This window comes from Nematostella vectensis, chromosome 12 (genome assembly GCF_932526225.1).
Source record: "Nematostella vectensis chromosome 12, jaNemVect1.1, whole genome shotgun sequence".
Classification (NCBI taxonomy): Eukaryota; Metazoa; Cnidaria; class Anthozoa; order Actiniaria; family Edwardsiidae; genus Nematostella; species Nematostella vectensis.
This window is the reverse complement of record NC_064045.1, coordinates 10,481,473-10,491,805: the sequence shown is the minus strand read 5'-3', so window position 1 is coordinate 10,491,805 and position 10,333 is coordinate 10,481,473. Positions and strand designations below refer to the sequence as shown.

The following is a 10,333-nucleotide window of genomic DNA, read 5'->3' as shown; positions in this document are numbered from 1 at the left end:
CCAAAATAAACAGAAAAGGCTGCGGCCGTCACGCTAGAGATCAAATAGCTGCCAATAGCCACACTAGGCAGCTCAGCCACGTCCCTACTGGTCATTTTCTTTCATCTAATCTTAATAAAACTCCTGGGGGGGGGGGGGGATGGGGGTCGCTGTAGGTGGTACTGGTCTCCCGTGCGGCGTTCTTGGCTTCGGGTCACGTAACGTTTCTAGATTAAAATTGTGAGCACAGGGTCGAAGAGCCCAAATTCACCATGACACCCTTCGCCTTGTCCTGTCAAGCCTCACAACTACTCTGTCGTAGTATTCGCCTGGGCTCCAGTCGATTTAACACATCAATCAAGCTCACCCGACCCTGCACCAGTATCATTCGCTCGTACACTATCTCAGGCGATAGAATCCTTCGGTCAAATTACCCCGCTATAGACGTGCCGAAAAACCAGTCATACGTACAGTTTATACTCGACAGTTGTAAGAGGAATGGCGAGAAAGATGCCTTGGTGAGTACATTAGAGATAACTATTTTTGTTTTAAGATTAATTGATATCGTGATAAAAGCACCCACTTCAAAAGACCGCTGCTTGAGGTATTGAATGATGAGATGAACAGTAAACCAATTAAGTTTTTCCTCATTGAGAAAAAATACAACAAGACCCATGGGATTTTCGAATAGTAGGACTACCATTTGCACTGATGGACAGTGTTTTTGAAATAGTTGATGTATATACGGTATAAGAGTACTTCCCTGGTTTATTAGGCTGATATGCATGAAATGTTTACCAAAGTTTCGAATGTTGGCCTTAGAAGATTAAAAGCTGGAGTCAGCTAGAAAAGCTGCTTGTAAGAAAGACACAGGGTATTGGTTATGTCTTTTTTTGAAACCTATTGTTCAGTAAAAATTACTTATTTTAGTTGAAGTGTCATAATAATCGCAGATGGGACGTATGCGCGAATTCTCTCTCGTGAGCTCGTCATGCTCGGCTGCGCTTATAAGTATGCGGTTCTATAATTATCAAATGCATCAAATGCATGTATCAAATGTTTGTTTCATTCTGTATTTTTGTGAAGATCAGAGTTGATCTTATTAAAATAAACTGGTAAATATTAAAAATAAGATACAGATACAGGCCGTGCCCATGATTTTTCTTGGTAAAACCTTTAAAAGAAAAAGGTCGACAACAAACGCAGATTTATGTTTTTTAGAAAGATATTTCGGCAGGCCAATACCTGCCTTCTTCAGGTTATAAATGAGTTACAGTGGCATGCTACAGCTAGTATTTGTACAAAGTTTATTGATAATTAACTAACAAGTTCCGTATGCAAAGTCAAATTATGACAATGGCTGTTGCCATAACAACGTAAAGCCCCATTTAGACAGCCCGACCTCAAAAACATTACTTGTCAGGCATTGCTGCTGAAATGTTGTGAGGTTCTTATGCGAGTGTTTAAACCCAAAGACTGTCATTATAGTTTTCGCTTTACTTGATGTCTTGGACAATTTTAGGAAGGTGTTGAATGTCCTGGAGGATTGCAACATCCCGACATTAAAAGATTAAAATTTTCTTCTTTATCGGCTTTGCCAGATAATATTGTTATTCATAAGCGCCACTTAGCTAATTGGACCAACGTCAACGTAGCTGATTGCAAATTTTTGGGCGTCCGGTCTAGGGGTGGGGGGTCACGATTTTTTGGGCTTGGGTTTGAGAGGGGGGCGAAATTTTTGAGCCCAGGGTTTTGCAAAATTGCCCCCCCCCTACTCAACAAAATGTAATAGTGTATGTATTTTTTGACAACTACAAACTTAACCTGTTAAACGATTATATATGCAGCCAAAATTTGTGTAGACTACAAAACAGTCGCCGCGGTGCCGGGCGTTTCACAGACAGCCGTTGAAGGCACCAAATCATTGGGGAGGCACGATACAGAAACATTTAGAAAACAATGGGGGGGGGGCACAGCCACGCCCCTACTGGTCATTTTCTTATAAGTTTTGAAAATATTGGGTGGGGGGTGCACGTGCCCCCAGTGCCCCACCCTACTACGGCCCTGACAGAGAAGTGAAACGCTTAACATAGCGGCGCTGCTTGGAGACTAAGATTTGTGCTGTGCGAGTTTGTTTATTTTTGGCGTTAACAGGTTAACTGAGTAGACTTGTAACACTGTAGTGGTCAGCTCTTTTAGCTGATTTATTCCACCCCTCAGGTAGACGGTCCAACGGGCGAGACATTCACGTATACAGATCTTATAACCCTGACCAAGAAATGCGGGTCTGCTATGCTTCGCGCAGGGGTCACACCCAAAGACGTGGTCTTACTTCACTTGCCCAGCATCATGCAGTACGCTGTGTATCTATATGGGGCACAGGCCATGGGAGGCGTCGTAAGCACGGCAAATCCCGGGTATTCAGCAGATGAGTTAGCCTACCAAGTTACAGACTGCGACGCTAAGTACATTATCACAAACTCGAAGCTCTACCACACTGCTATAGAGGCGGCGAGGAAAGCTAACGTCGAGCACGTCTTCGTGTCGGAGGAATTCTTCAAGGATGTGCTTGAGGATGATGGTTCAGCGTTAACGGGAATCTATTGTCCATCGGACACGACAGAGACAGCATGTTTGCCGTACTCTAGCGGGACTACGGGCTTGTCGAAAGGCGTCATGCAATCACACTACAACCTCATAGCGAATGCGTTATGTCTAGGGAGCAAAAATTTCATGCAGCACGACAAGCAGTTGGTCACCCTGTCTTTAATGCCTCTTTTCCACGCATTCGGACTGGTGATTAACATAGGCATGCATTTCTATTTGGGCTCCAAGGTCGTCTTGTTGCAGGGGTTTGAGCCTGAGCAACTTTTGAAGACAATAGAGAAATATAAGGTAAGAAAGACTACAGACAAGCTGTGGAAAAACTATAGGTGGTCTGTTTGGGTATGGTTAAATCTGAGGGGCCAATAATTGAGGTTGTATGTTTTATGACTCTGAAAACAGGGTGTTTTCACCGGCGTTATGAGCATCAGCCTTTGCCGTAGCAAAAAAAAGGAACTTTCAGCTTTGCTCAGGAGACGGACTAGGCTCGAAACTTCAGCGAAACCACAGAGACTCTACTAGGGTTTTTCTGTGTTTTCCGGCGTTAAAAGGAAAGCCAGGGCCGGATCTAGGAGTGGCCCGAGCGGCTCCGCCCCTCTATTTCCAGATATATGACTGAGATATAAAAAATATAAGGAAATCCACGGAAGAACAATGAATCCCCCCTTTCTTAAAACCCTTGCTTCACCCCCCCCCCCCCCTTTTTGAAACTCCTGGATTCGCCCCTTAAAGCAACTATCGCACCAGCAAACATCCACCATCAATCCATCATTAGAATGGGATGGGGACTCGGAACGCGGAACAAAGGGAATGATGTTTGACACTACATTAGCTTCTTGCCGTAAATGATCGAATAAACGCCCGGGGCGTTTATTAAATTTTAATGATCGAGGGCGTTCAATTGATAGGGGGCGTTTATTAGAGAGGGGCGTTCTTTACTAACTATAACAATATAACAAACCCAAGTGCAGTGGGGCTCTAGTCTCAGTCAGGATCACGTTAAATTATAGCCTGCGTAGCAAGCGTTTCCTGTCTTCAAGCAAGTCTCACTCAGTAGAAGCCAAACTCGGATTAATTAAGTTTGATTATATTACCGAAATTCTTATGTAGTTTGTTTTTAACCCGGGGGGGCGTTTAATAGAGGAGGCGTTTCTTAGAGAGGGAGAGGGGCGTTAATTAAGCTTGTAAGCTTATGGGGGGGGGCATTCATTTGATAGGAGGCGTTCTTGAGATAGGGGGCGTTCATTAGATCATTTACGGTATGTGTTTTCAACAGGTGACTGACTTCCCGATGGTCCCTCCACTTGCCCTTTTCCTTGCTAAGCACCCTCTAGTTGACAAGTACGACTTATCATCCCTCGAGAGCATGGTCTCTGCCGCGGCTCCAGTCGGTAAAGGCGTCCTGAGAACCATGGCTGAACGAATCCCCTCCCTCAAAATTGTCAGGCAAGGTAAGTACTGGAGTCTGTGGGCCCTAAGGGGCGAACCATTAGAAAAGTGAAGGGGGGGGGGGGGTAAGTACTGGAGCCTGTGGGCCCTAAGGGGCGAACCATTAGAAAAGTGAAGGGGGAGGGGGTAAGTACTGGAGCCTGTAGGCCCTAAGGGGCGGACCATTAGAAAAGTGAAGGGGGGGGGGGGGTAAGTACTGGAGCCTGTAGGCCCTAAGGGGCGGACCATTAGAAAAGTGAAGGGGGGGGGGGGGTAAGTACTGGAGCCTGTGGGCCCTAAGGGGCGAACCATTAGAAAAGTGAAGGGGGAGGGGGTAAGTACTGGAGCCTGTGGGCCCTAAGGGGCGGACCATTAGAAAAGTGAAGGGGGGGTGGGTGGGTAAGGAACAGGTCGTGCGTTGCAGACATTGCAGTTTTATTAAAAATCTAATCAAAAAAAGATTTTGAAAACATTATCGGATTGGTTGCAAAACAAAAGAAAAAAAAACAAGCTAGCGGAACAATATTTTGTGGTGGCCCACATGTTTTTTTCCTATAAAATCACCCCACTCGTTAGTATTTATATAGGAGAAAAAACTACAGTGCTCACCTTGTGATCTGGCCCGAATCCAGGATTTACCGAGGGGGATGCGGAATCATTATATCATACTAGAAATGGATGTTCAGCAAAAAATGATATCCTTTTATGGCGGCCAATTCAATTCAATTAATTTGGCACCTTTTCATCTCTGACTCACGGGCGTTGCTCCAAAACATTCATATTGAAAAAAAAAAGATTGGTTTTCAATTTATTTTCCAATTCACACCAAACACACAAAATACTATCGAAACAGGACGTCACACAAAATCGTACACTCCCCCTGAACAAAGAATATGCCCAATATGCTTGTTCGAAGTCGAGGACGAGAGGAACTCTTTATGATAAAATGCCCGGCATATAATAAATTGAGTGCACAAAGGTATAGGGTTTTTCAATCAGCAACAAAACAGAATCTAAAAGCAATGCCTCCTGCCATAGCATTTTTTTAAGGTGATTAGTTCAAAACAGGAGAGGGCAACCAAAAAAAAAATAGCTCAATTTGTTTGGGAAGCAACAAAAATAAGGGAAAGTGCTTTGTAATGAGAATTATATAATTACATCGCAACAAAGTACGATGATAGAGAATTTAGTATAAATAGGAATATAATTGAAAACCAATTGTTAATTTTTTTTCTCTAAAATATGAATGTATTTGGAGCAATGCCCGTGAATCAAAGATGAAAGGTGCCAAATAAAATAATTGAACTAAATTGAATTGTGCGCAGGTTACGGTCTGACCGAGTGCACAGCTGGGGCGATCATCACCCCTGTTGACCCCAGTAAGGCCAAGGACGGGTCTGTTGGGGTGTTGCTTCCAAACCTAGAAGGCAAGGTAAAAGACTAAATGAAATCTGGCAAGGTGAGGCTTAGCATGGAGTCATTATTTATTAATGACAAGGCAAGGTAAAGCCTAGTATATGAAATCATTATTTACTAGTGGCAAGGCAAGGTAAAGGCTAATATATGGAACAATTATCTATTAGTGGCAAGGCAAGGCAGAGCCTAGTATATGGAATCATTAGTTACTAGTGGCAAGGCATCCCTCTGTCACAGACCCAGCGAAACCTAGATTTTCGTCGAGTTTCTTTGGAAACTCACCGGGCTCAAACTTTTCACCGGGTCAGCTAAATTTTTATTTAACGCCGGTCACTCAACTTCCCGTCGGGTAAGAAAGAAACTGTTCGAGTTGATTTAGAAATTTCAATGGATGCCCGGGAGGCTAAAAGCTCGTCGGGTTGGGCAAAAATTTCCGTCGGGTTTGTTACAGAGGTGTGTAACCTAGTGGCAAGGCAAGGTAGAGCTTAATATTTGGGATATAGTCACCCGTATTACCATTTTATCTGATTATTTAAAAAAACCTACAATGCAACCTTGCTGGCTTGCATGAAAAGGGTAGTGCGATCATCTCTGATCCTTGTAGTGTGATCACCTCTAATCGTCTGATCTTTATAGTGCGATCATCTCTAATCGTCTGATCTTTATAGTGCGATCATCTCTAATCGTCTGATCTTTATAGTGCGATCATCTCTAATCGTCTGATCTTTATAGTGCGATCATCTCTGATCCTTGTAGTGTGATCACCTCTAATCGTCTGATCTTTATAGTGCGATCATCTCTAATCGTCTGATCTTTATAGTGCGATCATCTCTAATCGTCTGATCTTTATAGTGCGATCATCTCTAATCGTTTGATGTTTATAGTGCGATCATCTCTGATCCTTTTAGTGTGATCACCTTTGGTCGTCTGATCCTTGAAGTGTGATCACCTCTAATCGTCTGATCTTTATAGTGCGATCATCTCTGATCCTTTTAGTGTGATCACCTCTAATCGTCTGATCTTTATAGTGCGATCATCTCTGATCCTTGTAGTGTGATCACCTCTAATCGTCTGATCTTTATAGTGCGATCATCTCTGATCCTTGTAGTGTGATCACTTTTGGTCGTCTGATCCTTGAAGTGTGATCACCCCTAATCGTCTTTTTTTGATAGTGCGATCACCTCTTATCGTCTGATCTTTATAGTGCGATCATCTTTGATCCTTGTAGTGTGATCACCTTTGGTCGCCTGATCCTTGAAGTGTGATCACCTCTAATCGTCTGATCTTTATAGTGCGATCATCTCTGATCCTTTTAGTGTGATCACCTCTAATCGTCTGATCTTTATAGTGCAATAATTTCTGATCCTTGTAGTGTGATCACCTTTGGTCGTCTGATCCTTGAAGTGTGATCACCTCTAATCGTCTGGTCTTTATAGTGCGATCATCTCTGATCCTTGTAGTGTGATCACCTCTAATCGTCTGATCTTTTTAGTGTGATCATCTCTGATCGTCTGATCCTTGTTCTCTCAGATCACTGACTTAAAGACGGGAGAGGCGCTGGGTCCAAACCAGGAAGGGGAGATCTGTATTCGAGGACCTATGGTCACAAGTGGTAGGTTTTAGAAAGAAATATAAAAACCCTCGCGAAAACAGTGTAATGTATTCTCATCTCTGTGACTTGCAGGTTATCTAAACAAACCCGAGCAGACGGCGAACACGTTCACGAATGAAGGATGGCTTCACACAGGGGATATTGGCTACTATGACGACGACGAGTATTTCTACATCACAGACCGACTCAAGGAACTTATCAAATACAAAGGACACCAGGTCTGTCGCGAAAACCCTGTGGCTCGTACAAGGGCGGGATCGGAATGACTTTTGTGGCAGGAGGGGTCTTTAAAACGTCTGTTGATCCAGCTTGCATGGCAATGCTATAGTATTTTGAATTTTCAAAGTTCTGCGCCATCGCTTTTGATATTTTAAATAACTGAGTTGTTCTGATTGGATAGTCACACAAATTCATGCTGAAAGGAATGTCTCATGTTGCATAGGGTTTCATGGCCTCCGGACCATGTGTAACACTGTCTGATCATAGTTGACTTTTAGTGTATCATACAGAAATTGAACGGGGATATTTAACCCTATATCTGACTCATTGGTTGTTATTTGATTGACAGGTATTATCAGGATCCACGAGCTAAAAGCTAGGGCAATGAGTTGAGTTCCTCGGGAGATTTTGATTGAGAGTTGACAGAGTTTGGTCTTGTTATAAGGAATCTAGGATTGAGGTTTTGGTTTAGAGTTTCTGTCGACATTGTATATTATAGTTGAAGCTCTCACTGATAATTGTGGTCGTTAACGGAGCTGGTCTCTTAGGAGAGCTTGCTCTCAAAAGCGACCACTGGGCGCCAAAAACTTGAACAATAGGTGTTGGTCGCTTACGGGAGCTTAATTAAAATGGAATCTAAAAGTTATCATGATAATAACAACCCTGTAATATTTTGGTTTATTTCTTTATTTCAAAGCTAGGTATTTGACTTAGCATGAGAGTGAGTTGTTTTATTGTTTAAATAAAACAACTCACTTGCTATTAAAATAGCAATTAATTCTACGCAAAGTTGCTCGTTATGCTCGTTTATATCGACGACTTAAGCTTTTCGTCATGAGAATATCTTCTGCGTCTACGACGATCACATGGCGTCTTTTGTTAGCCGATTTCTAAAGCGTGCAACAAACAAGTGGATGACTATTGTACTGGAAAAAGGATAAATCGTGGAGCTGGCAATGGACTAGAGATTCCTTGCATTTATACATTTTCTGGAGACAAAGAAATGTCAATCCCATGGTTAAAATTGAAGTTAGAAAATTGTAATTATGAAATTCTTTAAAAGTTGCCTACTGGAAAGGCAGCTTTTGTGAAACATTACAACATTTCCGCTTTATATGTGATTTCAGCATGCATTGGATATGATGTTTATCAGGTGTTGACTGATGTAAAGCCAAAAATCATTGTGGTCGCTTACGAGAGCTTAAAAATAAAAGAAAATCTCAGTTGGTGGTTTGAAATTGTGGTCGTTAACGGAGCTGGTCGCACCGATAAGTTGGTCGCTTACGAGAGCTTAGAATTACAGAGTTTGTTTGACAATTCAATCGGTGATTCGTGATCGTTGTCGTTATCGGAGCTGGTCGCTTAGGAGAGCGGTCGCTCAGAGAGCTTCGACTGTAGTTTATGTTTGTTTGTAAATAGGTTTAATCAAGTTTCGAATTATATGTACATTTGTGATTCTATATTTTTGGCGTTTCTTTTTTGCCTCTACCGCCGCCTACACATAGGCACTCAACACATCATTTTCCCCGTCAGGTCCCCCCTGCGGAGCTCGAAGCCCTGCTCGTCTCACACCCCCATATCTCTGATGCCGCTGTCATCGGTATCCCGGATGAAGAAGCCGGTGAACTCCCGAAGGCCTTTGTGGTCGCCAAGGCGGAGATCTCGGAAAAAGAGATCTTGGATTTCGTGATGGAGCACGCCGCCCCTGAGAAAAGACTGAGGGGAGGGGTGGAGATCGTGGATACCATTCCCAAGACCGCTAGCGGCAAGATTCTTAGAAGAGTGCTTAAGGAACAGGCCCTTGCTAGTTAGGAATTCATGGAATAACACTCAAGCAACATGCGCTGATAGAGCTGATGGCTAGCTCTAAGAATTCTGTAATCAAAAAACGGACGCTTGCTAGCTAAGATTTCCTAAAATCTCACTCAAGCAACATGCAGTCTTAATCTAGGCATTCCTAGAATCGCACTCAAGCAACAGGCAGTCGCAAGCTAGGAATTCCTAGAATCGTACTCAAGCAATAGGCAGTCGTAAGCTAGGAATTTCTAGTATCGCCCTCAAGCAACAGGCAGTCGTAAGCTAGGAATTCCTAGAATCGCACTCAAGCAACAGGTAGTCGTAAGCTAGGAATTCCTAGAATCGCACTCAGGCAACAGGCAGTCGTTAGCTAGGAATTCCTAGAACCGCACCCAAGCAACAGGTAGTCGTAAGCTAGGAATTCCTAGAAACGCACCCAAGCAACAGGCAGTCGTAAGCTAGGAATTCCAAGAATAGCACTCAAGCAACAGGCAGTCGTAAACTAGGAATTCCTAGAATCGCATCCAAGCAACAGGTAGTCGTAAGCTAGGAATTCCTAGGAACGCACCCAAGCAACAGGCAGTCGTAAGCTAGGAATTCCTAGAATGGCACTACAGCAACAGGCGCTGGCTAGCTAAGAATTCTTGGAAAATTAATTAAATAACAGGCGCTGCCCGCTAGGAATCCTAGGGATCGTACTTTTAAGCAAAAAACAGCTGCTAGTTGAATTCTTGTAATTGTCCTCAAGCGCCATGCACTAGTTAGCTAGAAATTCTCATTTATTTTTGGATTGGATGCCGAAATCAAACCCAGCATTTAGACATGTCCGTGTACTTAGATTCTCCTATCGATTCTAAAACTTTTAACATGTTACAAAGCAAATATCTGTATAAAAAGCTGATTTTAAAATTGTTTAAAAGTATCTATCCCCTTCTGTTGACATCGATTTGTTGGGCTATCGACTTTGTTATTACCCCAAATCCCCAAATGTGTTTAAAGTATTCGGCAAATGGACTATGTTCGCAACCACCCTGTTATAAGACGGTTGTCGGCCAATTCAACACATTCAATCTCTTAATTCTCTGACACAAACTCCATGCGAAACTCCATGTGACTGTTCAACGACAACGCGTGAGCCCGCGGTACGATGGGCTCCTAAGGGGGGGAAGGGTAGTAACAAACTAATATTAGAGAGCTTAAGCAAGTCAACACGAACGGCATCAAAGACGGCGCGCGCGCTCACGAATTGCTGAAAAACGGCGTTGACGTCCGTGACCG

At 43.1% G+C, this 10,333-nt stretch overlaps 1 protein-coding gene across 3 annotated transcripts; it reads left to right on the top strand.

Moving 5' to 3' along the window:
- The first annotated feature begins 146 nt into the window (after positions 1-146).
- LOC5501800 (4-coumarate--CoA ligase 1) lies at positions 147-9,989 on the top strand. Of its 3 annotated transcripts, none has more exons than XM_001623010.3 (7): positions 147-497; positions 2,200-2,874; positions 3,860-4,034; positions 5,337-5,443; positions 6,958-7,039; positions 7,112-7,257; positions 8,792-9,989. In XM_001623010.3, exons 1-7 carry the CDS (start codon positions 252-254, stop codon positions 9,068-9,070), a joined length of 1,710 nt encoding a protein of 569 aa, XP_001623060.2. In that variant the 5' UTR covers positions 147-251; the 3' UTR covers positions 9,071-9,989. The 3 variants fall into 3 exon arrangements, with proteins under 3 accessions (XP_001623060.2, XP_032225999.2, XP_032226001.2); XM_032370108.2 differs by lacking the exon at positions 8,792-9,989 and adding an exon at positions 7,608-8,184; XM_032370110.2 differs by having other exon boundaries at positions 366-497; positions 2,204-2,874.
- The last annotated feature ends 344 nt before the right edge of the window (positions 9,990-10,333 follow it).

What these genes read in the sequence shown, in the direction of transcription:
- LOC5501800 (XM_001623010.3), top strand. Translation starts at nt 252, where the DNA reads ATGACACCCTTCGCCTTGTCCTGTCAAGCCTCACAACTACTCTGTCGT. An exon ending in AGACAATAGAGAAATATAAG is followed by an intron (nt 2,875 to 3,859) that starts GTAAGAAAGACT and finishes TGTTTTCAACAG; the next exon opens with GTGACTGACTTCCCGATGGT. An exon ending in CCTCAAAATTGTCAGGCAAG is followed by an intron (nt 4,035 to 5,336) that starts GTAAGTACTGGA and finishes AATTGTGCGCAG; the next exon opens with GTTACGGTCTGACCGAGTGC.